Consider the following 24962-nt stretch of genomic DNA (forward strand, 5'->3'; position numbering starts at 1 on the left):
TTTCTTCACTCAAGTCAGTGTTGACCTGTAGACAAGGTGAAGACTGCCCTATATTTAACACAAAGATTAATCAGGGCTTGAGGGTTTAAGGCACCATAGTGAAACACACCATAAATAGTCTTTAGGGTGTCAAAATAACATTCTAATAGCTAGAAAACAACAGTTCCATTGAACTATTGGTCTCATCTAAATAAGAATTGATAGACAGTTTTTATACAATTATTAAAATATATGTGATCCATGGATTTGAGCTATTCATGCTGATATCAGGCTGAACAAAGAAGGACACCAAAAGTTGTACAAATCCCCTTTACTCGTGACAAGAAAACCAGAGTCCATATGATCCTATTATGTTGTCAGTGCACTCCAATGAAATCCAGATTATGTGATGAGTGATGTCCTTCGTTCCAATGGAATGTGTCATGTTCTTTCAAATCGGTCACACAAAACTGGAGGAAACGAGAGGAAACAAAGTTAACTTTAACAAATCTGTTTCAGTGATTAATAACAACAATAAAATAACTACGAGAGTTTAATAAGATGTCGAATGTACCTTCATACATAAATGCCAACCCAGAGTAGTAAGAACAGCACACCGAAGCCCATAAAGAGTGAAGCCACGAGGGAGATCAGCAGCTCTTTGTAGACGTCCCTGGTGTATTTTGTTGATGTTACCTCGTAGCTGATGAGAAGTTAAGGGCCAGCCATAAAAAAAGTACAACCAACAGCCAAGTTTTGAACTCTTTGACAATTCTAACGCCTCCTGTTGTCTAGCTTAATATGCAATTGTCCTTAGCTTACTATGTTTAGTGTCATTCTGAATGCTTTGATGAACTTTACATAAAATCACTGTTGAAAAAAGTCAAAATTGAAAGCAATGAAAAACGTGCAAAAACGGAGGATAATTCAAACATAGTCCTGTTTTAACATTTAAGATTTAAACAAACTATAGTAACACATGCTGACTTTTTCACCTTCCTTAGTTCCAATTGTGGATTTCTTCCCTTATCAAGCATTTTGACTCTGAACGACAACTATGATATTTTTATGTTAACAATTTCGTTATAAACTGATGACATTGAAGCCAAATTAGCTTCCGCTATATTTTAAAGATACGATTGAAATTGAACAAAATATATATCTGTAATAATCCCGTACTACACAGGAAAACAATGTGGACAACCCATAGGTTTAACCTAAAGCAGGAAGAAAGTTTATAAAGTGCCAAGTTGGGTACCTTTATTTTTTCTACCAAATAAGTACAGCTGAAGTGGGAGTTTGTGTTCAAGTGTATGTGAGCATCTGACTGCTTGTGTTTGTTGCTTTATCAAAGCCTAATTATTATTTTGTAATGCCAATAACCAACTCTGTAAGTTATGTGTTATTGTAACCAACTAAATCAGGGGCTGAACTATGAACTTGAAGTAAGATGCTCTATATAACATGTAGAAGCACTGATATGCTGCTCAACCTAATCTTGTACCGTGTTACTGCAAGTTGCTATACTTCGGTAGCCTAATGTGTCCTGTAGCACGTAAACAGTGTTTTGTAGAAAGCAGTAGTGAAAGGATACACGAAGAACCAGGCGGTGAAGAACATGCCGATGGCCAGCAGGACCACGGTGAGGTGGGGGAACACAGCCGGGTTCACCGGGCTGGTGTATCTGGTCATAGCTTCGAGTTCCTGCAGCCACAGAGGAAAGGATAAAACCAGGTTAAAAAAATAACATACAGCACAAACACCAGCCATGAACGCCTATCATAATGCACCGCGTCAATGGCGTTTAAATAGTTTTGAGACACGTATATGTGGTTTTATTAGAGCCGCGACATCACTGGATTTGACATGAGAAGCTAATGTTGCTACTTTGCCTATCTACAACGTTAGCTACGCCAAGGATACAATCACATAGAAAACGAATTATTTTGCTGGTTAAACTATGAACATCGTATAACGAAAAACCGCTTAACATTGCATAATACAAATAGAAAGTCAATAAACACGATAGATTTAAGTTATTTTACCATTTTGCTTTGCAGAGGAGCTCCTTTTTCTATGGTCCAAGATGATAAGGCCACGTACTGACTATCACTTCCTGGTTTTTGCGTGACGTACAGTTGACGTTAGACAAAAAGTGTTTTTTACCCCTCAGTTGAGCTTCTCAGGCTGGCTGCAGGCTGCAAATGCATTCCCTATTAGTAATTCCGTTTTTGTATAACATTTGAGTCACTCGGATTCATAACATAGAAGTTATTAAAACATAAATCGTGAAATTATGAAAAATATTTGTATAACATAGAAATTAACCACTAAAACACAATATGAGCAATTGTGACTATGTAGTGACACATTTTGGTAGTACATTTCAGCTACTGGGAAACATAAGCCTACATGACAATTATCAAGAAAAACAGGCGTCAATATTTATATAAAATGTATGAAAACTACGCTGGGACTGGGACAACTCGACCTTATGGCTTACCGGCTGTCCGCCACCTGAACGGCTTATATCGGGGCATAACGTTTAAATGTAATTTGTTGTCATAAATCATCTGCTGCCACCTATTGGACAAAATAAGCATTTTATTTTTGATCTAATGAAGTTTAGCAATCAAACAAAACAGACAATTCAATCACAAATGTATTTACTACATGCATTTACATAGTATTACAACATTTCTTTTAACAAAAGGCTTTGAAAGTGTAACAATAAAATGGGCAACAAAGATAAAGTAGTGAGTATAAAGTAGTACTCAAAGAGTTTTAGTGTTATGGTATTTTTCCTTGAAGAACAGTGCTACAGTTGGAAATGTATTATTTTGAGTGTGTGTGTGCTTGTGTGTGTGGTCGTGTGTGTTTATGTGTTTGTGTGTTTACAGTCTTGTCAATCATTTATGGGCTCCATTAAATGTTAATATATTATCGATAATACAACAACCAACCAAAACATATCAACTATAAAAACAAAATGATAAAACACATCAGATAAAAAGGAGCATTGGTAGTAACACAATGAAGCTATACAGTTACATGTAATGCAGTTCTTACAGAGTTTATGGAAACAGTCTGGTGCACCGGATAGAGCAAAGCAGTTCATATATACAGTGCAAAAAGTGCTACAGTGGTTTCAATATGCTAGCTAGTGCATTATAAATAAGCTAAAATAGTACACTATACCCACTGAAATCATAGTAATTATACTGGAAGCATTGTATAGTATCTCAATGTCATGATAAATTCCATACACTTTTGTCTGATGGCTGTTTTTCCTATTGAGTATTGATTTTACATTTGACATACATTATTCTGTTTTTTTTCTTTCTGAATACAGACACATATGGGGAATGAATTTTATAACATAATACAAAATAAGTAGGGTGGTAAAAGTAAATGGAGAATGGTTTTAAAACAAGAAAGCATTATAGAAAAGAAAACATCATACACTTCGGTTATAATCAAAGTGTTATCACTGCATGGTCTTAATTGCATAGGCACAGACAAAGTATTCAAAATATCCAAGGAAATACACAAAATAGTCCAGTGTATATTATCCAATTTTATCTCTGCAGTGTACAAAAAGAAATGCAACTCCTTCTCAGCTTCATGATCGAGCCATTAAAATGGAATTTCTTTAGCTGAAGCAGCCTTTGAGTTGCCTCTGAGCTGAGATGTATCATTTTAGAGAAATGATTGGACATGCACCTGAAATATTTGCAGTTTATTGCCCTGCCAGCAATTCATCCAGTTAGCAAAATACAGTGTAAGCTATTCCAGTGTCTCTTGAAATATATTGTCAGTGTTTGACTTGTTGCATTTCCATTATCAGATGCCAGGAGCTGTCAGTGTTTTACATTTTCATTTCCAGTGATTTTTTTCCGGATCCAGTTTTATAGAATGTCTTTCAGTGAATCTGCTAATAACGTATGACTTATAAACCTTAATTTTAGGTACGATAATAAGGATGTCTGGATAGAGGATAGAGTATCCATATAACATTTAAAAGGAACATATCATGCTAATTTTCAGGTTTATAATTGGATTTTGATGTTTTTTTAGAACATGCTTTAATGTTCAAAAAACACATTATTCTCACCGTACTGTCTGTATGAATGAATATATCTGTATAAACCTCTTTCTAAAAGGCTCCTTTTGGGTGCCTGTCTCATTAAGTAGCCCCCCCCAAAAAAATCTGCTGTGATAGGATTGCACGAAAAATATGGCATACCTTTTCATAAGTATTTCTCCAGCTGTTTGTGTTAGCAGTCAAACTGGGGCCGATATATTGTAATGTCACATACAGTAGGAATGCGAGCATATTTTTTCCTGATCCAGGCAGCCCACATAAAACTGACTGGGTTGTCTTATTTCACAGTTCATGAATTGCTAGGCACTCTAGCCAAATGTTTCTTTATAATATGTCCCCATAAATGTAAGAATTTAATGTTTCATGTAATGTCAGAGTTTAGATAGACATACAGCACACTATTTCTTCTCTGTGCAGTGTTTAGTCAGATGCTGCGTGAGCAGACAGCAGACAGTGTAGTCGACTGCAGCAGCCTCCAACACAATGCTCCACTGTACACACCCAGGGTTTGCCAGTGTGCACTACTGAGGTATAATTTCAGTGTGAGCTGCAACCATTCACTGAGGACTTCAGCGAAAGCCAATGATTTCCTCTCCAGTGTATCAAACTATTGTGTTTTTGTTTTCAGTTGACACTGGTTTCGGTGTACATACAGATTCATTGTATAAAAAAAGAATCATAAATGTATGCAGAGTCATACCGTTTCTTAGCCTGGACTTAATTTAAAAGCTTAAATTCTGCTAAAAAGTAATTATGGCTTCTATAAAGTATGGACTTGGTGATCATTAATAAAAATGAGCAATAAACGTATGGTCTCAGTTAACAGTGACACAACACAGTCGACAATTACAGAGATCTAAAACATTTTCAGTGACCTGTTTCACACTCCAGTGATCACAGCAGAAAGAGATGTCTTAATGTATAAACATATGGGGGCGATTACAGTGGGGACAGTGGTATATCGTTTCTGTATGAAGATCTTTAAAAAATAATGTACAATAATAAGACAGAAACCCATCCTATAATATCAACAGTGTACAAATGGAACCACAAAGGGAAACTGTGGTGTATTGTAAAGACACTGGGACACATCGTCTTCCTTCTCATACACAGCTGCTCTGGATGAGAAAATGGTAGTCGGAGTAGGGTGATGTTTCTCCTTCAGAGGCACAGCTCACTTCACTCTGTCCATGAAAAGCAGGTGGAGACAAAATGCAATAATCAGTCGTTGACTTCATTCAAACTAACTCCTACAGGAAATGGATCACAAGTGCTACTGGGCAAAATTGAAAAAATCAAACATATAACTTTTATTACCAACTACCTCAAGTTTAATATTTCGTCAATATTGTAACTATTTTATGCTTTCATAAAATACAAAGGAAAATTGACAGTAATATGGATATAATGACATATAAGAGGATTAAGCCAGAAAATAGAACAGCTAGAGTTTTGTAGTATTATAAAGGACATTACTTTACTGTAAAGCAGACTTTAAAACCCACTAAAAGGTGACACTGATGCCATATAACGATATACAATATACAAAATTTAAGTCGATATCAAGTCTATTCCAGTATATTGATATCATATCATATAGATCAAACAACACAACGCAGTGCCTGAAAGCTTTTAGTTTACTCACAGACAGGGAGACACGGAAGTGATAGGCGATGTCCTGGAAGGACAGCACGGGCACTGACCACAGGTGATGAGTCCCCTTAGAGGAAAATATAAAGAATATAGAGAGTCAGCAAGATAGTCATTTGCAATGTTGCCTTTACATACATTTACACTCCCTTGTGGATCTGAGAATAACACAAGAAAAGATGAAGCAAAATAACTAAACAAGACAGCAAGTCCATACAATCAATACATTTAAACAGCAGGCAGCAGGTTAGCTGTTTTATTTGTTATAAAAGGTTACATTTTAAATTACGATTGAATATGCTACATGGTACTTTGTCACCTTTTCTTTAAGGCCACTTTACAAATACAAGTATAAATAAAAATGACAAAGAAGAAAACATGTTTTGATTATATTATGGATAATGATTATCAATGTGTACCTTTGTTGATGTTCTCTGTCCACCATAGAGCTCTGTCTCTGTGTGGTTGGGGCACAAACGTCCCTTCGTGGCTCCACATTGTTTTACCCACACGCTGTTCGTAGACCTGCAATTCAATCATTATGTTCCGTGTCTCTGTGCCATACAGTTGACATGTTTTATTAGCTGCACAGGTAACACTCTCAAATGTATCTGTTGACTAAAATGTGGCATTTGTTGTAGGGAAAATGTCAAATGTATTAATCTAGTATAACATGTGTGAAATGTAGTTTAGCTAGTATAGCAACTAACCGGAATGAATTGACTGGTGTACCAAAAAGCTTGTCTTGTTTTTCATTCAACATAATTAGTGCCAAATGACATGGTTCTTTACAGCAAACCTCCTAGGAAATTATCCGTAATTTAGAGATCCATAAAATAAAGCACTACCAGTGCAGGTATTCGGATAGGTTGATGTTTGTATACTCACGTCATGTGCAAAGTGATTTGTGAGATGGAGGAATTTCTGTTTCCAAGGAGTGAAACTGTGTAGCTAGAGTCAAAAGAGAATCATAAAATCAGCATTAAGCATCAAGACCTGAATTCAAACTCTAATTGTGTAAAAGGCAAACTAACAGAGAATGGAAAAATCAAAGGAAAACGTCAATAAATAATTGCAGAACAAAACGTAAATCACAGGCTATACTTCAAAATGACAAAATCTTAACTCTACTTAACCTGTTTGAGAAACTTTCAAGGACATAATAACATAGCTATTATTCAAACACCTATTTTGTGAATATCAAGTAGGCAAATGGTGTCCATCTCTCCAGTAGCACTAGAGACTTGGAGAATCAATGGCAAGGAGCATTGAAGCTGTTTTAGCGTTTTTTAGGGGACCATCACGTCTTTAATACACTTTACATAGCTTTTTTGATTCGTCACCCATCTGTACAATGTCAACTCAAAACTATTAGACGAATATACCTGCAGCTTTCAGGAGTTGCACAACTTCGTGCTTTGATCTCTTGGTTTGTCTCCACGATATGTAGCGTAGTCAGAGAGGGAGCTGACCTTCCTCCTGAAAAAGTAAGAAAAGCCATGAGCACCGTACCCATACTGTAGCATTCTTCTGTACAGTATGCAGATAAGCTTTGTTTGCACATGGCTTAACTGTGTTTGCATACTACATATAATACGTGTGAAGAAAGTGGCGTGTCTGCACTGTGTTTGTGGGTTCACCCTTTGTGTGTAGGCTTCGTTGTCTGCGTGGCAGAGGCTGCTGACCCGGGGGCAGGCGGTTGGCCGTACCCGTCCCGCCCAGGTCTGTAGGGGCCGGCCTTTTGGACTTGGCAAAGTACAAAGGTGCTGAGGTGTGACTCAGGCGGTTTCTATTGCGGCCGTCCTTGTCCAATTGTCTGGATTTTGCCTTCTTAATGATGGTGCCTGGCGTGGAATCTAGGCTCCCTAATTCTAGAGAAGAAGGATAATTAACTTGCATCAAAGACAGATGTACACTACAAGAAAACATCTCAAATGTTACATTTTATTGCGCCTAACTCATGGAACAAAAAAAAATACTTCCTAAAACAAAATTCACCTATAACTTGAACTAGGTCTAAAATCTTTAAACTTCACATTTTTTTATGTTTACCATGTCTTATTTGACTTATTATATCTACCAAGTTTTCCATCCACATTGCAAGATTCTAAGGCTTTTCATATAATGGCTTTTAGTATTCTTATAATGGTATTTTCTCTTCTGTATATGTCCTTGTTGTTGTTTTGTTTTCATTTTTCATTGTAAATGACTAGCGCGCTTCAATAATCTCACATTTAAATGTGTTGAATATATATTACTTGCTTACTTACCTAGCATGGATTGGTTGTTACTCAACGTCGAAACTGCAGCTGATTGGTTGCCTATGGATGAAGTTTAACAACAAGCTTCAGTGAGAGGATGAGAGAATCAGATCTCAGTGGAATTTGCTTATATTTATTTACTATTCCCTGAAAGAGCTGGTTGATTGCTTTGCTTTTCAAACTACCAAACTCATTGTGGTGGTCAGTAACTTCACTCACCTGGTGCAGTGGTGGTTGACAATGGAGGACTCTTGCGTGAGGATCCCATTGCTACTCTGGACCTGGACCAATCAGATGGCAGTACAGGAGTTCAAGAGCCGGTTTAACATTGAAATACTTGAAACCAAATACATTTTTTTAATGTTTGAATACATGACTCATGATCTCCTTTCAGACAGGAAAAAAGAAACACCCAACTACGCAAGACTACAGGAGCAGATCAGAAAATGAAACAATGAAGGGACAAGAAAGGCAGGTGTTGAAAGCGTACCATGGGCAGACAGGCGGACAGAAAGTAACAGTGGCAGTGAAGAGAGGCATCCAAGAGATGTAGAGAACACAGGAAGGAACATAGCTACAGAAAGCAGGAAAACATTTGATAGAAAAGACATTAATGGAGAGGTAGAACATTTATCTATTTTTACTATAAAACACAAGTGTCTTTCTACTTCAAATGCACTTACTCGTCTTTCTCTGGGACGTCTCCTCTATGGTGAAGAGTCAACACATAAAGGACAGACATGGAAATGACACTGTTTGGGAACAAATAAAGGTAATGTCACTACAGCTTTATGTTAACCCACCAATCTCTCCTTAAGCACATGTTGCTCAGTCTAACCTGAAGGCCATGACGATGACCAGAGCCAGGATGGTTCCCTGCATGAACCTCTGGCTGATGCAGCCTTGATCCTGAGTCGGCGTCTGCAATAGAAATCCACAGATAACATGAAAGTTGTAAATCCTGCTGTTCACTAATAACACCATTTTACCTCACTATCACTATCACACACCTTGCTGCCAGGTTTGACTGTCTTCTTTCGGAGCGGGCCACTTCCTGTCCTACTGAAATAACTGCTTGATTGGCTACATGGACAAGAAAAAATGATCAATTCATTAGTTTTTCTATCATACAAGATTCTCTCTGTCAATGTGTGAAACTTAATTGGAAGGGATGTCTGCTCATTGCTCTCACCTGACAGTGCCTCCACTCACGGTGCTCTTCATGCTGTCCAGACGCCGCAGCTTGGCCAGTTTGCGGCTCCAGCGTTCAAGTTCGTCTATACGAGTCTCCAGGTTGTCTGTCAGCTTACACAGCTCCTTCACCGCTCCCACGTTCTCCATGAAGATACGATCCTTTGAAATAAGAGGCAGAGCTGTTAGTGAGTACGGAAGTGATGTCCGAGAGCCGTCAACTATATGCATGTTTTGTGTTTTCATTACCTTGTTGACCACTAACAGTTTGGGGATAGTTTCTCCATTTGTACACACCACATCACCGCCCTCCTTCACTGCTTCAGGCAAGATTTTCTGAACGTCTTGAGCGATCACTCCTGCAAGAGGAAATAATGAGAAATGCTTAAGTGAAAAAGAGCAGCAAAAAAAGGTGATGTCATTCACAGCACATGGAGAATAGGACATATCAAATATTAAAACATATTATCCTGCATGACGGACTCAGAAACCTAGCAGTTTTGCACTCTTTGTTCCCTCATCTCGACAGTAAGATATGTGGTTAACACAAGATTTAGAGATCTATATATTTTGCTTTACGACATAAAATATGGCAATACTACCCCACTGTTGAATTTGAAAGCTTTTGCCAGTCTAATAAGGCTGGCTATAAGAGACTTAAGAGGTTGTTTGGTACATTAAACATAATCAAACGGAACAAAGGGAAACCCATCTACTCAGTGGTTGTGTAGTTGAGGTCATACAACAATGGTGTAGTTTTCGTGTATAGCAGTTTAAAACGTTAGCTTTTACTTCTGGCAATTTCGTTTATCTTTACGTTATCTTTCTGAATGAAATGTGCAGGTGAGATAAACATTTGTTTTCTACCTATCTTTTTTTCTGCAATAAAAAAAAAAATTCAATGGAAAAATACCTTCGGCCATTTATAAAGGGAACCAATGCAATGCTAACTCCAGGGTGGCATGCAAAATGCCCTAGTGCTTTATTAAGATGATAACATGTGGAACAGTGTATAAAGAAATAAGGAGATGGAGACAAACATTTGAATCTGTTATTTATGAGGTTGTTACCAGTATCTGAAGTATTCTCTATGCCCACGGAGGCAGCAAACTCAGGCTTGAACTGATAATGGACGAGCCTCATCTGAGAAATCCGTTTCAAATTGTCTGTAGTGTTGACCTACACACAGACAGAATGACAAAGATGTCCATGCAGATGGTATGAAAAACAATGTTCATGTTGCAGATGAAAATGCTTGGATCAAGAACAATGACAAGACAAAAATAACTTAAACTGCACAGTCAGCGGTGCTGAGCAACGGGCACTTGGATGACATGATTCATGATGACAAGCACACGAGGCAAACAATGACACACTGAACATTTGGAAAATCCACGCACACACACACACATGCACAAACACACACCCATATACATACACACTGAGTTTCATCCTGACCTCCTGGACATTTTCTTTGGCCCTGATGTCAGACGGGTGCACCAGGGAGCCCATGACCTTCAGGTTGCCGTGGATAACGAGGGCCTCGTCTGGCCGGTCGGTGTTGATGCCAACTCTCCCGTGGTGGTAGACCGAGTCTGGCATCTGGCCGCGCTGCCACAGCACCTCGCTGTCACTCTCAAACTGACCAGGGTTGGATGCCTGTAGCAGAGACATAAAGGAGAAGGTGCACATTGACAGTAGGTTAGATGCTTCTAAAAATGATGCCAAACTAAAAATAATAAAGCCCCCCTGGGAGGCCTGACTTAAACCTCTGGTCTAACACATAACCCTCTGTAAAAACACCACAATTTGCTGTTTTTACAAATGTTCTTGTGAGCTTTAGAGTTGCTGGTAAGCAGATTTTGTTAAGGCTTGCTGTTTCCTGCTGTGCCAAGCTAAGCTAACAAGCTGGTAGTTCTATCCACATATTTAATGTAGCTAGATATGAGGCATGAAATCAAATAGGCATGTTACCAGAATTGTTTAACTATACCCATTAAACAAACCAAGATGTAAGGGGTTGACTTTACATTAGACCTGATGTAACCAATTGACACAAAGTGAATTATTGTTTCAAAAAGCTCTAATGCTTTTTTAACTCATGCACTATATTTCACTGTTTCACAATTCTGAAGTAAAAACAATGCCATTTGTTTTCCAGTGAAATTCATGTATCTCTGGCTTTATTTATTTCTAGGGTCAAATGTTCCTTTATGGGTTAAGACAAGATATCTTTTAAGCTCTTGATGGTTAATGTTTTAAGGATACATGGTTTTCACAGCATAGCGTACTGCATGTATTTGAGCGTATAATAAGTGTGCTGGGAATCACAGCCACGCAGATTAAAGATATGGAAAAACAGAAGAAGGAGATGGTGGAGTCATTTTGAAGTGCAGAAAGATATGTCAAGGAGACCAAAGCTGTCACATTCACAAGGGGTATGATTGTTTTATGAGGCAGACAGACATGGCCAGACGTTACCCTGACGATGATCCTCTCTGATGCTTGGGCAGCCACAGTGTAGCTCTGACTGTGGGACTGAGCATGCAGCGCCACAACCAGCATAAAATACCTGCAGGACAAAAACACCAGGAGTGTTACTACTGGAGATTCAATGTGAAAATAGGGAATCATATGTTTCCATGTGATGTAATGTCTTTCACCTCTGGTCAGGGTTTGGTTTGCCCTTCTTCCTCATGTTATTTGCCGTGGTCTCGCTGAAGTGAAGCCGCCCCACTGTGACCTTTGTGACCTGCTCTGACGGTAGGGTGACCCTGGGAAAAACAAGATTACTGACACATAGTAAAAACATTCATCTTATTCAATTGTTTACTAGTTTTTAAACACATCTTTTAAGGTGTTAACACTCACATCACTGGCTTAAAGGGTCTCTTGCTGCGGTCAGACTGGGACTGCTCCACACTGATGGATTGATTCACAGACTCCACCTGGCAACAAAGAGAAGAACATATATAAATAAAATACTTTATCATCTTTCATCTGGATGAAATGATCACTATTTTGCCTCTGTGCACCTTTACTCCGTTGAGTTTGAGATAGAAGCAGTCGATTGGCTGCAGGCCGTCACTTGTCTTGATGTACTTGGGATCTCCCAGCATGCCTACGTATACCGTGACCTGGAAATGATTCTTCTTCTGGCAAACAAAAGCATCATCAGCCAAGGAGAAGTTGAAGCCCTTATCAGCGTCAACGCGGTAGGTTGGCATCGGACTAAAGACAGAGGGAGAAATTATGACATATTAATAGTGTGATAAGGAAAACCACTTTTGTAGTTAGAACATTACTGTTAATGCAGAGTTAATATGTTTCACCAGGGGGAGACTCTCAAATCTACCACAGGGGGCTTTATATGTTTTAAGGTCGATGCTTCAGAGAGGTACACACATAGATGTTGAGGGTTCAGTTTTTTTAAGCTTTGCAAGCAGGATCACTAAAACAGCAGTGGCCCAATTCTGATTAAAATTGGTGGAAGGGTGTATCATGAGACACAAATAACCCATTAGATATAATATAACAGGAAGGATTGAAGCAAAGAATGTAGCAAAAACAACAATGAGCACTAAACTCTCAAGACTGATGAGTTCAAGGTGATGATAACATCTTTATAGAAATCCAAAGATGTTTTTTTTGGAAAATGTACATCAATGATAACATGTAAGAAGAAAAAAAGACCATGGTCTCAGATAGCAGAAGTGCCTGTCGTCAATTCATTAGCTGTGTAAAATAAATGAAAGTCAACTAACACTACCTGGTGGAAAAGTAAAAATAGGGACAGCTTAAAGGCGATTCTTAAGTGAGAAGAGATTTGATGATTGTGTAAAATACCTATTTTAAGTTAATATAGGCAATTGACTGAGAAAGTGCTTCTCTTTTTTCCTGGATCAGGTCCTAAACCTAATTACGATGGTTTCCTATTAACATTACATTTCATTTAGCTGACGCTTTTATCCAAAATGACTTACAATTACAGGGACATTCTCCCTGGAGTAACTAAGGGCTAATTGCTTTACTCAAGGGCACACTAGTGGTGGTGTTCCTGGCGGGATTTGAACTCACAACCTTCCGATCTTCAGCCCACCTCACTATCCATTACACCAGCACTATCCATATATCAAGGATCTGCAAGTTCACAAGTGTCAGTTTTACAGTTTTCCATTTGTTTTACCAGTACTGTGATCATCTGAAAGACTTAATAAATCAAATTTAAAACCAATGAACAACCTCTGTGCCTCTACGTATGTGGAGTGTACTAACAATTGTGAAGTGCAACCAGGTGGTTTTGATAACGCATCTGAAAGGTCTTGTGAGTTCATTTTAACCTTACTCCCCATCTATACTTTTTTTCTATTTTGGCATTCACAAGCACAAGAAGGTGTACACTAATTTCTCCCTTTACCCCCTCCTCACGTTGTCTTTCTAAGCCGAAACCCAGCACACGCTCACTCCCCCACACAGCTCACCTCTGAGGAATTTGTAGACCTCTGCAACCCAGCTATTCCTTTGCCACTCCCGCTTTATGCTTTGCTGAATTATTTATTTTACCAATTATAGCTTCTTTCATTTTTGGCTCTCTGAAGAGGGCTTTCAGCTCTTCCCCCCCCCGCAAAAAAGAAAGACGTCAAGATGTACAGATATGCCAAAGTCAATTCCACCCACAGCTCTTTGCAGTTTGCGTCATACAGCGGTGTCCACTTGCTCTGCTGGTGCGGCTGCCATTTAATGCACTGATAGTTTGGGTCAAGGTAGGAGTTGTCTGCATCTGACATTAAACCTGTGACAAACAGAACAGCAGTTAAAGAAAGATAGAAACAGCCAACAAATATCTGCAACTGTTCTAAAGTCTGTGCAAAAGTCAAAGGGTAGGTAAGAGCAGGGGACGTCAGGTAAAGAAGATGAAAGATACCTGGTTCTTGTTTGATGATACCTGTGAGGATTTGGGAATTGAGGGTGCTGTTGGGAGAGTCGGAGTGCTTCCTCTTCTTGGCCGAGTGAACAGGGATGCTTCTGTGGGACGAAAATGGAAACACTGTTAAAAAGCTGCACATTTTCTACTCTCTCCCATTATTTACCATACTGTACAAAACTGCACAACACAACGCTGTTTCTTCAGGACTCACTCCTGCCCCTGAGGATGCTGCAGCAGCTGATGGAGCATCTGAGTCTGCTGGATGTCTCCACTTCCACTTGTGGCTTGACCAATGGGATACTGTGATATCATGGTCTCAGGCTTCAGGTACATGTCCCGATGCATGCTGGGATAGTGCCCGTGCGGTGGGAGGGGTGGCGTTGGGGTCATTTGACACATGTTTTCTGGTGTCATGGTCCTGATCATGTGAGGATCTGAAGACACAATGGGGATATATACACTGACCAATTAAACACATACAGAATGCAGCCTTTTCCCTCCTATGATCTGTCCGTTCTGTTTTACAAACTGCAGTTTATTCTACTTCCCTCTAACCTTAGCTAAAGGTATTTTCCATTGTTTCAGACTGGAGGGATGCCCATCAGATAACACTATTCCACACCTTTTTACTAATGGGCAAGACCAACACAGGGGTGTTAACGGCAAGAGGCACATAATGACTTTGAGTATCGTCTTTGTTGGAACAGGGCGAACGAACATACATTTAAAATGAAAGCTTATAAAGTTGAGTCCAAGACATTTAAATTGGTAGATACAATTCTTTTTTTTACAGACAAATTATGTAAATTGCTGATGAATAAATGACAGACACGCTGCATTCAATAAATTGATTGGTTTGCACGTCCTTTTGTCTTCATGCTCTGCCTTAATACACCAAAGTGATGATAAGAAGCAGGTATTGATTTGACTGTGACCCACATACATCTTAAATACTCCTTTCTCCCCTCTGTGTCTGAATGCACTTTGCAGATCCTAGCACCATTTCTGTTTGTTATATTCTTATATTTGTGTGTGCCCCTTGTCACATCTTTTCCATGCGTTTTTACAGGGAGAGGACAAAGATGTGCTACTTACCATTCACCTGCTGAGGAGAGTAGGGCTCTGAGCTGGAGTCAGGGGGGGACTCAGGTAGTGTCCTAAAAAAACAGAAGGCAGTTGATGTTATGGTCATAAAAAAAACAATATTCAAACTTTCAAATCATAAAAATCCCCTACCATGCTTGAAATGTGGACTCCCTTCCTCATATATACTTCTTGTTTTCTAAAGTGCCATTACATTTAAGGGAGAAACCCTGTGTGTGTGTGTTCTTTACACAAGATTGTGTGCGTCAGGATTTCTTTTTTGTAATTCGACTCTCTCTCTGTCTGTTATCAGTCTCCCTCCCCCTCTTGACCAGCTAGTGGTTTATTTGTATAAAAAAACTTAATCAAGTATTGATTGCATAATGAACCTGTAGTAAGGTGTGTGTGTCTAGTTTCTAGTTGTATACTTTCAAATGATATACTGCGTCATCTACTGCCCTCGTGTTTACAAGTGAGTTTTGGGAACATCTAGAACATGTCTTGAGCATTCCTAAGTATTAGCTCATTCTATACTTTCTCCTCATTGTACCTCTAGCTATCTAACTCTGTGGTATTTTGCTCACCCTGGAGCGTAGTGGCCCCTGTGCTCAGGTTTGACGTGAGCCTGCTGCTGTTGCTGCTGCTGCTGCTGGTGGTGGTGCTGCTGCTGCCCCTGCTGCTGTCCCAGGCAGTGGTAGTTGTGTCGGAGGCCCAGAGATGGACCTGGTGGATAGGCGTTCTGACAGTTAGGAGGCCCGGGCGGAGGGGCTCCTTGGCGCAGAGGAATAGGGGGGCTCACACCACACACCAATCCCCCAGAGGAGGACACTCCTGCCTGGGGAGATGAGTAATTCGGTCCTGGGGCGCTGTGGACCTCTGAGAAACAGCTGGGGAGAAAGAGGGGGGGAAAAATAGAGATTAGCCTTCACAGAAAAAACAAATTCCTCTGTAACGACATGATCTGATTCGGTTGGTGCATGTTGTTTTGACGTTGCTGGGCAGGTTTGGAGTCCCTACTGACATGTCAGTGCTATCGTCCTCCTTGCTGATGTACTCTTCCAGGATACTGGTGTCGATGTTGGCTGGCTCCAGAGAGCTGATAATATCATGACCTGTGGTGAAGGGAGGGTTGGGAACACAGAGGGGAGACAGAGAGCATCTGGGAATTAGCAATGGGAATCTTTCAGCAACTCAACACACCGCCACAAATCCTCCAGTTTCAACACAATAACTAATCACATTTTGCTCACTCAGTTTGTGTATCATTTTCTAGCTTTTCCTGCATACTCCTGATTACTTTCTATGAATGCATTTATATCAGAAATAACACAATTATCACAATCATGTGAAAAAGAAGAGCTGATTTGCTTTCTGAGAATTTAAAGATTAAGGTTACAAGAGTGACCAACAGTTTAGATATGTGTTAGTAGTCAACATTACAGATCACATACTGATGGTTCATTGCCATAACTGCTTACACATATAGACTGGAATTTTGTACCTCAGCTTTTTAATCCAAATAAATAATGACATATATCATTGATAATAATAATTTTAACATTTCTATCCAAGTAACTTCACTGGATTGTGAACTTTCTTTGTTCACGAAAATAATCTTCTCGTAAAGATAAACTAAATCTAGAATGTAGCTTCTTCCCGTCGAGTGTTGCGTGATTTGTAATACTTTTTATATAATGACATAGCATATATATTTGTAATTTCATAATTCCCTAATTATCCCCTCACCTCAGGGTCATTTTCACCCTTTGATAGCCAAATCCTCACCAATCCCAAACACATGACCCCACTTAAGCTCTAAAACAGCAACATGCAGAACAAGCACTCGCTGTGCATATATTAAGAAAAGAATAAATCACTATATAAAGTGCCCTTCCTAAGAGCGTTCAACTCAAATGTTACAAGAGAATAAAGATCTTTTAAAAGCAGGCACTCGTCAGAGACTGCAGATTTGTGGAAACACAGCGAGTGTGAGAGAGGGGGGGGGGGGTGAATCAGAGGGTAAGGACCTGGTATATAGTGGGTGGGCAGGCAACCCCAGTCTCTCTCTCTTTCTACCTCTCCCTTGCTAACACACACAAGAGACACACACACACACACACACACACACACACACACACACACACACACACACACACACACACACACACACACACACACACACTGGTAGATTAAGCAGCTACTCAGTTGGGAATGCAAGGAATTCTTTGTTAGCATTTGAAAAAAAGTCTCCTTTCCCCCTTTTTTGTGTCTTTCTTAACGCTTCATTTTTAATCAGAAATGCAACTGAAATTAAAATATTATTTTCATAGTGCCTTTCCTAACTTCCTCCACACATTGCTACTGTTCACCACAAATTATAAAATGGACCATTTTATCTATGTGCCGTGTCACATCCAACAGAGAGTTGACAGCATAAACATCAACATCTTACAATCTCATATCAATAAAACCCACAAACCAGATCATTTCGTCTCCATCGCGATGAAACCAATTCAACAACCTAAATGATGTTCTTTAACATTATAAATCGTCACGTTACGATGTTTGTGGAGACTGCTAACAAGTTTACACTGAGTAACAGATGGTTAATGTCTCCTAATACGTGCCAGTACAAGGGTAGGAAAGCAGGATGGTTCCCGTTAAATAAGATCCAGATGTGCACCCCACCCAAATAGGCAGTAAATTTACACTGGCAGGCCTGATAACGAAAAATAGAGAGATGGACAGAGAGGGCAGGGTAGATAGATGGAGGTTGAGGAGAGTGGGGGCAAGAACGACAGTATACAAGTTTGAGGTCCAAGGATGGGGTGATAGAGGGAAAAACCTACAATATTGACTGTAGAGAGAATATGAAACAGAGATGTAGAGAAAAGTCCAAGAGAAGTCCAGGACCAAGAGTTCAAGAGTAGAAGAAGACCTTGATTGAAATTGAAATACGCTTTGACTTTTACATCAACTGCTTTATGCCCTTTTCACAAAGATGAAGACATAATCATTTGAAAATACATTAAGCAGCTGCAAATAGAGATGGACTATCATGCTAAGTAAGTACTACGTTGTTTTTTTCACAAATTGAAAGATACATTAATTATATTTTAGCTTTTTGTCTCTATCAACTCCTGGTTGGAATATCTAGCTCTTTAGCGGCTCCTTGCATTCATAACTAATAAACAATACAATCACAGGTCTGCTGGAAAGAGGTGTTCATCAAACATCTAAGACCTAACAAACTCACAAAGCCAAAGCATCCAAATATCATTTTTTGCAAGTCTTTCACAACTTTCTATCTGTACATGTCTTTCGAAGCCAATGAACATGACCCCACAGATACAGTGTGTTTGTCTTTCCAAGACAGTTTCCAAACCTTTTTCTACAAAAAAGGTTTTGTCTTTACAGTGTGACATGTCATATACATGAAGATTAAAGAAAAGTTATTTATAATGCTTTCATTTAATGCTATTCTTGTGCATGTAACGAATAAAACATAAATCAAGTTACTGTAACCTCCATATCAGTGAATCAGTTTAGTTAAAATAGTTGTGAACTGGATGTGTAAATCCCCCCCGCCCTCTATATTTGTCTCTGTCCAGCTGTGTTCAACAACGAACAGTGAAATGATTGTCAGTCCAACCTCGATACAGACTGGCCTTTTAAAAGATTAGGGGCTGAGAGGGGAGTGTGTGAGTGCGTGTTTATATGTGTGTATGTAAGTGTACGCGTGCATGTTTGTGTTTGTTTGTTTGTGTGTGTGTGTGTGTGTGTTATGCCACCATTTCAATGCCTTGGTTGTCAGCAGTTATAATCTAAAATGAACACAAACAAAGGACCAAGTGTGCTAGTGCCCATCAAACATGATGACTTAAATCAGTCAATGAAATGCACATATCTACCTTTTTAAGTAAAAAATTACTTTAACAACTAAATTATCTTTCTGTAAAGTTTGGTAAACTACACTCAAGGCCGCAGACAGGCTTGAAAACAAATTTGAAGGAGCATTAAAAAAAGAAAACCTAAACCAACTTCAACTTAGTTTTATATGCACTCACATGTGTGTGTTAATAATTAAACACTTTCGAAGGAGGACAAAGTCCATCTGATAATCTTTGCTAAACACCCACAACACATATACACGCATATTGTACAGAGTGAATAAGCTTATACAGATAAAGCATCAAATTACATCCTGAACCAATAAATAAAGCTTTGCAGTAAAAATGTAAATCCAAATGTGTAAAATAATTCAAGGTAACAGGCAAATCTAAGTATATTAACATGTGCCATTATTTTATGAAATATATTTGAATTGACCTTTGGAGATCATTTCCACAAAAATCAACAAAATATAATCTGATGGATTTTAGTAATGTCAAATTAATCAATGTACAGAAACGAACAATCTTTCAGTTGTACAATTTGCATTGTTCAGAAATGAATGTGCCTACAATTCACGTTTACCACACACAAACAAATAGAAAGTGATACAAAATGTTTCAAATCTACGTGTTAGACAGCTTTGAGATACAACCTGAGAGATTTAGACCTTTTCAATTTGTTTAAAAGACAAGGTTACTGTTAAAGGAGTGAAGAGCATCACTATGACACAAATATTAATTAGGAAGAGACTACAAACAGAAAGCCCCTCACTAGGTAGGGACTGATAAATCACATTTAAAGAGAAGCAGAGCGGACAGAGCGGCAGAGTACCTGCGCGTAGCCAAAGCATGTTGATGTCCTTGAGATGAAAGCACCTGAAAGAGAAGATGAGAAGAACAATTCCTCTCTAATTTTTCACATGTTTCCCCACTCGGGCTGTGAGACTTTCTTCTGTAGACCTGAGAGTCGCAGATCAGGGTACAAATGTGTGTGTGTGTGTGTCTGCGCGTGCATGCCTATGCGTAAAAGCATATGTGCGTGTGTGAGAAAGGCTAGGAGAGTGTTATAATAAGGATTATTCCCCAGTCATGAGAAAGGGCTGTACCAGGCTACCACACACAGCCCTTGTCGCACACAAGCACTGGTCGCACCGGTGGACCTGGCTCAGGAGATTACAGCAGTGACAAGGCTGGGACTGAGACACAGAGCAAGGCTGGAAAAAACCCTGCGAATGTAAGGTTGAGTTTGAGGGCCAGCACAAGAAGATGAAGAAGAAATGGAGAAGGAAAATTAAGATGAGGGTATAAAGAAGGAAGTGGCCAGAAGAAAGAAGTAGCATAAAGATGTAGTAACATGAAGAAGAGGTGGAAAAGTTGGCTTACTGTGATAACACAGAATTCAGAATGGAGACTGTCTAAAGAATATATAGGCTCATGTAGATGAATACAAACTGTGTGATTTTGTTTTTAACTATTGAATTTTAGGCAGAGCAAATCTGATAAAGACCCGGTCACCATGTCCGATCCTGAGTTAGACAATAACTAACAGAATATTGGATGCAGACATCTCTTTAGAGGTTTTTTTCTATGACAACCTCTCTTAAGTTATAAAAGCGCACACACACCCAAACAAATGCAGAAAAAGTGAATTAAGTTTCACTGCAAACAATACGCAGCGGTTGAAGATTACTGAGTTGGTAGTCCGCACCGGGTGAGGCACAACAGTAAAACATCTACAAACCTACTCGTAAGCACCGTAAGCCTGGCTGCTCAAAAACAATACATTCCTCAGACTGCAATTCACTGCTAAACCTATAAATCAGAAGAGAAGTCCAAACTTCACCTCACAGGTTTTCCAAGATGGACGACGGCCTCCCCATCCATGATTCACAACTACTGTGGGAGTACAGAGGGACTTAATTGGAATTTTGATATAGTATCGTGTGTGATGATGAGTTGTTTATCTTTGAGGGCAATATGGAGTAAGAACCACATTAAGTCCCTTTTGACTCAGAGGGTTATGACTATGCTCAACGGTTAACTTTTTGCAGATAAGGGTTTAAAAATAAACTCTCCCATATTAAACAGGTTTATGTTTTAATTGAAGGGTTTTCAGCCACATTAGCAGTGCGGTTCTGTGGATGGCATTTTTCCCCATCGGTCCAGAATGAGATGTCTTAATACCTAGTTGAAAAACGCTTCTCCGACCCATATGCCCATAAGGTTAAGATCCAATTATCCAATGACATTTGACCTCCTAGGTTGAACTCGTATGCGTTTGTCTATGTCCATGTTAACTCTGATGAAGTATCTAGTCTCTTTGCATTATTACCATTGGATGGATGGTTATGACATTTAGTACAAACGTTCATGATTGGCTGTACATGAATCCTGCTTCATGTTCCCATCTAGCACCAACATGAGGTAAAATGATTTGGAGGTTACTAAATGGATTGTGATAAAATATGTTACATTCATATCCACCTCAGGACAGACTTTAATGATCCTATGACATCTAGAGCTACTATCAGGTCAGCCTGATACTTAGTTTATGACAAAATGGCGTTAGTTAATGACATCAATGACATTTTCTCAGCCTCAGTTGTACTTTCTTGAATGCTTGATTAGCAAATGTTTGTATAGTGAACTAAGAAGTGAATAAGGGAAACATTGTAGTATTGTTCTTGTGAGTGTGTTGGCATTCTTACTATGGCTAAAACAATTAATTGATCAATCGATTGTACTTTACAACTATTTTTTGTAGGACATTTTAGAAACATTTATTTGAGTGACTCAATCAATGGTATCTTTGTCATATTTGGTTGTAAACTGGAAATCTTTGTATTGTTGGTTGAACATTTGAGGGGTGTAACTGCCATTTTTGGGTCTTTTATAATATTTTAAAGACCCAACAAGTCACAGCCCTTTTTCTGATGCCAGCATTGAACTAAAAGCACAGACTTGCAGAGCAGTGGTTGTAAACGCTCATAAGAAATGTTTTATTTATATACAGTCTGATGGATCCACATTTATTTCAGTGGCACAAACAATTTGTTTCCATCCGTAAGATCCCAAACATGTAAATGAATGTTTTCAAACCAACGTGTTTTGACTTAAGGACAAGCTGAAAATGTAGCGCAGGCGTGGGTCACGGTTTAATCAAGTGTTTGGTTGACTTAAGATGGGGCATTACTTGGAGTAACACAACAGCAATACATGTCATGATCCTTTAATGTGCAAATACGGCGCTGAGAGTGTGTGAGCGACTGTTTGCTGTCTGAGTGAGTCAGAGAGGAGAAGGTCAAGTTTTGGGGGAGGATGGTGTTTTAACTGGGTTTCTCTCAACAGGCCATTCCCTCTCCACCCTGAGTCTGTACTATCTCACCTCCTCACCCTGTCTGCTCACTGTCACTCTAATGGAGTCAGAGAGAGCAAGCGCCAAATACCCGAGGAGAATCACCAGTCTCACCTCATTGTGTTTTAACAGCCACCAGGGCTATGCCAGGAATGTACCCCGTGCATTAGTGTGAATGTATACATATTTCTCTAATCCTATTAAAACAGTTTACCAGTGCCGAAATCCATTATAGTGCTGTGTGTGTGCTTCTGTATGAGCGTGTGTCTCCTACAGATAAAAGGCAAGATGAACATTGATACATGATAACATTAGTTATCCAATACATCAAATTGATGGATCTCTGGTGTTACTTTTTGGAACCAATTTCAATAAAAAGTTAAAAGCCCTGAATCCACTCCGGAACAATTTCACTATAGTTAGTGAAGGAACAAGGTAAATAGAAAAACAAGCAAGGCGGCACCTTCTGTATACTTCTCATGGACAAGTTGACATTTTAGTCCAAGCAAAAGTGGCTGAAATAAAGCCAAAGTAAGAACATCTCTCTTACTCCCAAAGCAAGAATGTAAACACACTAAATTCCTGTCAGAGTGGCAAGGAACCTCTGACAGTCATGAATGGCTGTGTATATTTAAGTCAACACTTTGTGTATACTATAATCAAGTGTTAAGTCTCTCAACAGATAACTTATTATACATAAAGCACGCTATGTGTTTTATGTGCACTTGACTTCTGGAACATTTGACTTTAAGTGTCTTTAAAAAAAACAAATTAATAAAATGGGATTTCTGTGGCAAGCTGTAAATCAGAGCAGAAAGAAAAACGATCTAAAGTAATGAGACACAATCGAATTGTCTTTTCTGTGATGTCTGAAATACTGAACAATGAACAGTATACAATGTTATTTATTAAACACAACTCAGTCAATATGTTTAAGTCTGCAGGTTTACACACACAACTAAAACGTAAAAAAGAGGGTTGGTAAGAGTGTTGCACTTGTTGAAAAGGATTTCTAACTAAACTCTCTATGATTTTAAAGTTATAGTCAATATTATATATTTATAAAGATTTTGATTGTGGCGATAAACATAAAGAGGCTTTTCTTCACTGCTTTTGTTTCTTTTTATGGGTGTTTTCCTTATGATGAGCAACACTACATCACTGGTTAAACTCCCATTGCTCATGTCTCTAACACACACATTGTGCCACAGCACCCCTTGGAAAACACACCATTTATCATGACTTGAATTCCTCCACCCTTCACCCTCCTCCACCTCGTTTTTTTTTTAGGATTCCCCGTTTAACTTGATCTGTTACCCATCACCAGCACTTTTGCTCCCTGCACCAGTTAAACCTCCTGCATTCTTGCATTTCTGTTTTTAAGATGAAGAGCCAAGAAGGAAGGTTTAAGTGAAAAACAGAGCACTGTAAATGATGCATTGGAAAGCCAAAAGTCCTATAAGATCACTTGCAAATATTATAGCTATTTCTATTATGATGTTTACCACCTGCCATGTGATCTGTGAATCAGAATAGTATAAACCAGGCTTTTTGACTGTGTAGTTAAAGTACGTACAACACACCAGCTAAAACTGGATTTGACAAGGTGTGATACATTTAGTTTTTTAGCTCCCAAAAACAAATAATGGTAACACAAATCACACATTTTATGCTCAACTAGGCCTATCACTTTTTCTGTTCATTACGTATTAATGCTGAACTGTAGGCTATTATAAACACAAATGCCTATAATAAATCAGACATTCTTACCTTCAAAAAATCTCTGTAACGCTTCTGTTTCATCTACCACGTCCATCCTAGCGGGTCCCGCATAAAAAATCCATCCATTAAAGTATCCCCTTTTCCGAACGAAATCAATTCGGATGGGGGAAACTTTCACAGACACATCACGGAATCCAGATTATACTCTTATCGTCTTCGTCTTGTATACATTCACATAAATCCAGCGGTTCATGCGGAGAACTTTTCCTGTTCAGCAACTTGGCTCTGGATTGACGTCCCTTGGTCAAACGCCTCCAGTGACGCTGCGCAACAGGCTATAACTTAAAACTAAAGTCTTAGGTGTTTCTTTTATAATTAAGGTGCCGACAAAAAACTATATAAGAAGAACGTTAGAAAAATTGCCTTCAGGCGCACCTTGACTTCAGCTCCTACAAGCTTCATAATAAAGTTGGGAAATAATTATCATAAGTCCTGGGAGAAATTGAGAAATCGTCAGGAAATAATTCGTTCAAAAAAAAGTAAGCGTAAAAGTTGGCTAACTTGAGTCAGATTTTCCTGTGTTGCTTCTCTTCGTCCTTCGCCTCTCCCTCTCTGATGGGATGTGTGCAGCAGGAGGAGAGGAGGCAGGTGAGGGATGTGCGCCAGGCTGCTGAAAACATCCCCGGACACAAAAAAGTATGTTAGGAGCGTGTGTCCATGACCCTTAACCGTATAAAGAACTGCGTCAATTAATCGATTGACTGGTCATGAAAAGAAAATGAATCAGCTATTTACT

At 39.0% G+C, this 24962-nt stretch overlaps 2 protein-coding genes across 7 annotated transcripts; both read right to left on the bottom strand.

Moving 5' to 3' along the window:
• Nucleotides 1-293: 293 nt before the first annotated feature.
• tmem258 (transmembrane protein 258) lies at nt 294-2133 on the bottom strand. Its single transcript, XM_010771462.1, has 4 exons — nt 2025-2133; nt 1574-1683; nt 554-682; nt 294-449 (listed from the first exon to the last, which is right to left on the bottom strand). The coding sequence occupies exons 1-3, from the start codon at nt 2025-2027 to the stop codon at nt 556-558; spliced, it is 240 nt and encodes a 79-aa protein (XP_010769764.1). The 5' UTR covers nt 2028-2133; the 3' UTR covers nt 294-449; nt 554-555.
• A 455-nt stretch (nt 2134-2588) lies between these two features.
• On the bottom strand, nt 2589-24829 carry myrf (myelin regulatory factor). Of its 6 annotated transcripts, none has more exons than XM_010771466.1 (27): nt 24215-24828; nt 16218-16308; nt 15781-16083; nt 15209-15270; nt 14325-14547; nt 14132-14211; nt 13864-13978; nt 12222-12417; nt 12058-12134; nt 11850-11978; nt 11653-11758; nt 10645-10845; nt 10257-10365; nt 9436-9545; nt 9188-9348; nt 9006-9078; nt 8834-8916; nt 8679-8747; nt 8486-8569; nt 8215-8276; nt 8005-8055; nt 7375-7605; nt 7120-7213; nt 6623-6685; nt 6154-6259; nt 5730-5804; nt 2589-5268 (listed from the first exon to the last, which is right to left on the bottom strand). In XM_010771466.1, the coding sequence occupies exons 1-27, from the start codon at nt 24258-24260 to the stop codon at nt 5188-5190; spliced, it is 3081 nt and encodes a 1026-aa protein (XP_010769768.1). In that variant the 5' UTR covers nt 24261-24828; the 3' UTR covers nt 2589-5187. The 6 variants fall into 6 exon arrangements, with proteins under 6 accessions (XP_010769768.1, XP_010769767.1, XP_010769765.1 ...); XM_010771465.1 differs by having other exon boundaries at nt 11850-11960; nt 14111-14211; XM_010771463.1 differs by having other exon boundaries at nt 14111-14211.
• Between the last annotated feature and the right edge of the window lie 133 nt (nt 24830-24962).

Source organism: Notothenia coriiceps, unplaced genomic scaffold, assembly GCF_000735185.1.
Source record: "Notothenia coriiceps isolate Sejong01 unplaced genomic scaffold, NC01 NC01_scaffold00009998, whole genome shotgun sequence".
Taxonomy (NCBI): domain Eukaryota; kingdom Metazoa; phylum Chordata; class Actinopteri; order Perciformes; family Nototheniidae; genus Notothenia; species Notothenia coriiceps.

Bases quoted from the DNA above. Each gene is read 5' to 3' on its own strand.
- tmem258 (XM_010771462.1), bottom strand. The intron at 683-1,573 runs GTATCCTTTCAC...ACTTCTCATCAG, and splicing joins TTCACCGCCTGGTTCTTCGT to CTACGAGGTAACATCAACAA.
- myrf (XM_010771463.1), bottom strand. From the start codon at position 24,260: ATGGACGTGGTAGATGAAACAGAAGCGTTACAGAGATTTTTTGAAG. The intron at 8,917-9,005 runs GTGTGTGATAGT...TTTCTATTGCAG, and splicing joins CAGTCAAACCTGGCAGCAAG to ACGCCGACTCAGGATCAAGG. The intron at 5,805-6,153 runs GTACACATTGAT...TTTTCCTCTAAG, and splicing joins GACAGAGAACATCAACAAAG to GGGACTCATCACCTGTGGTC.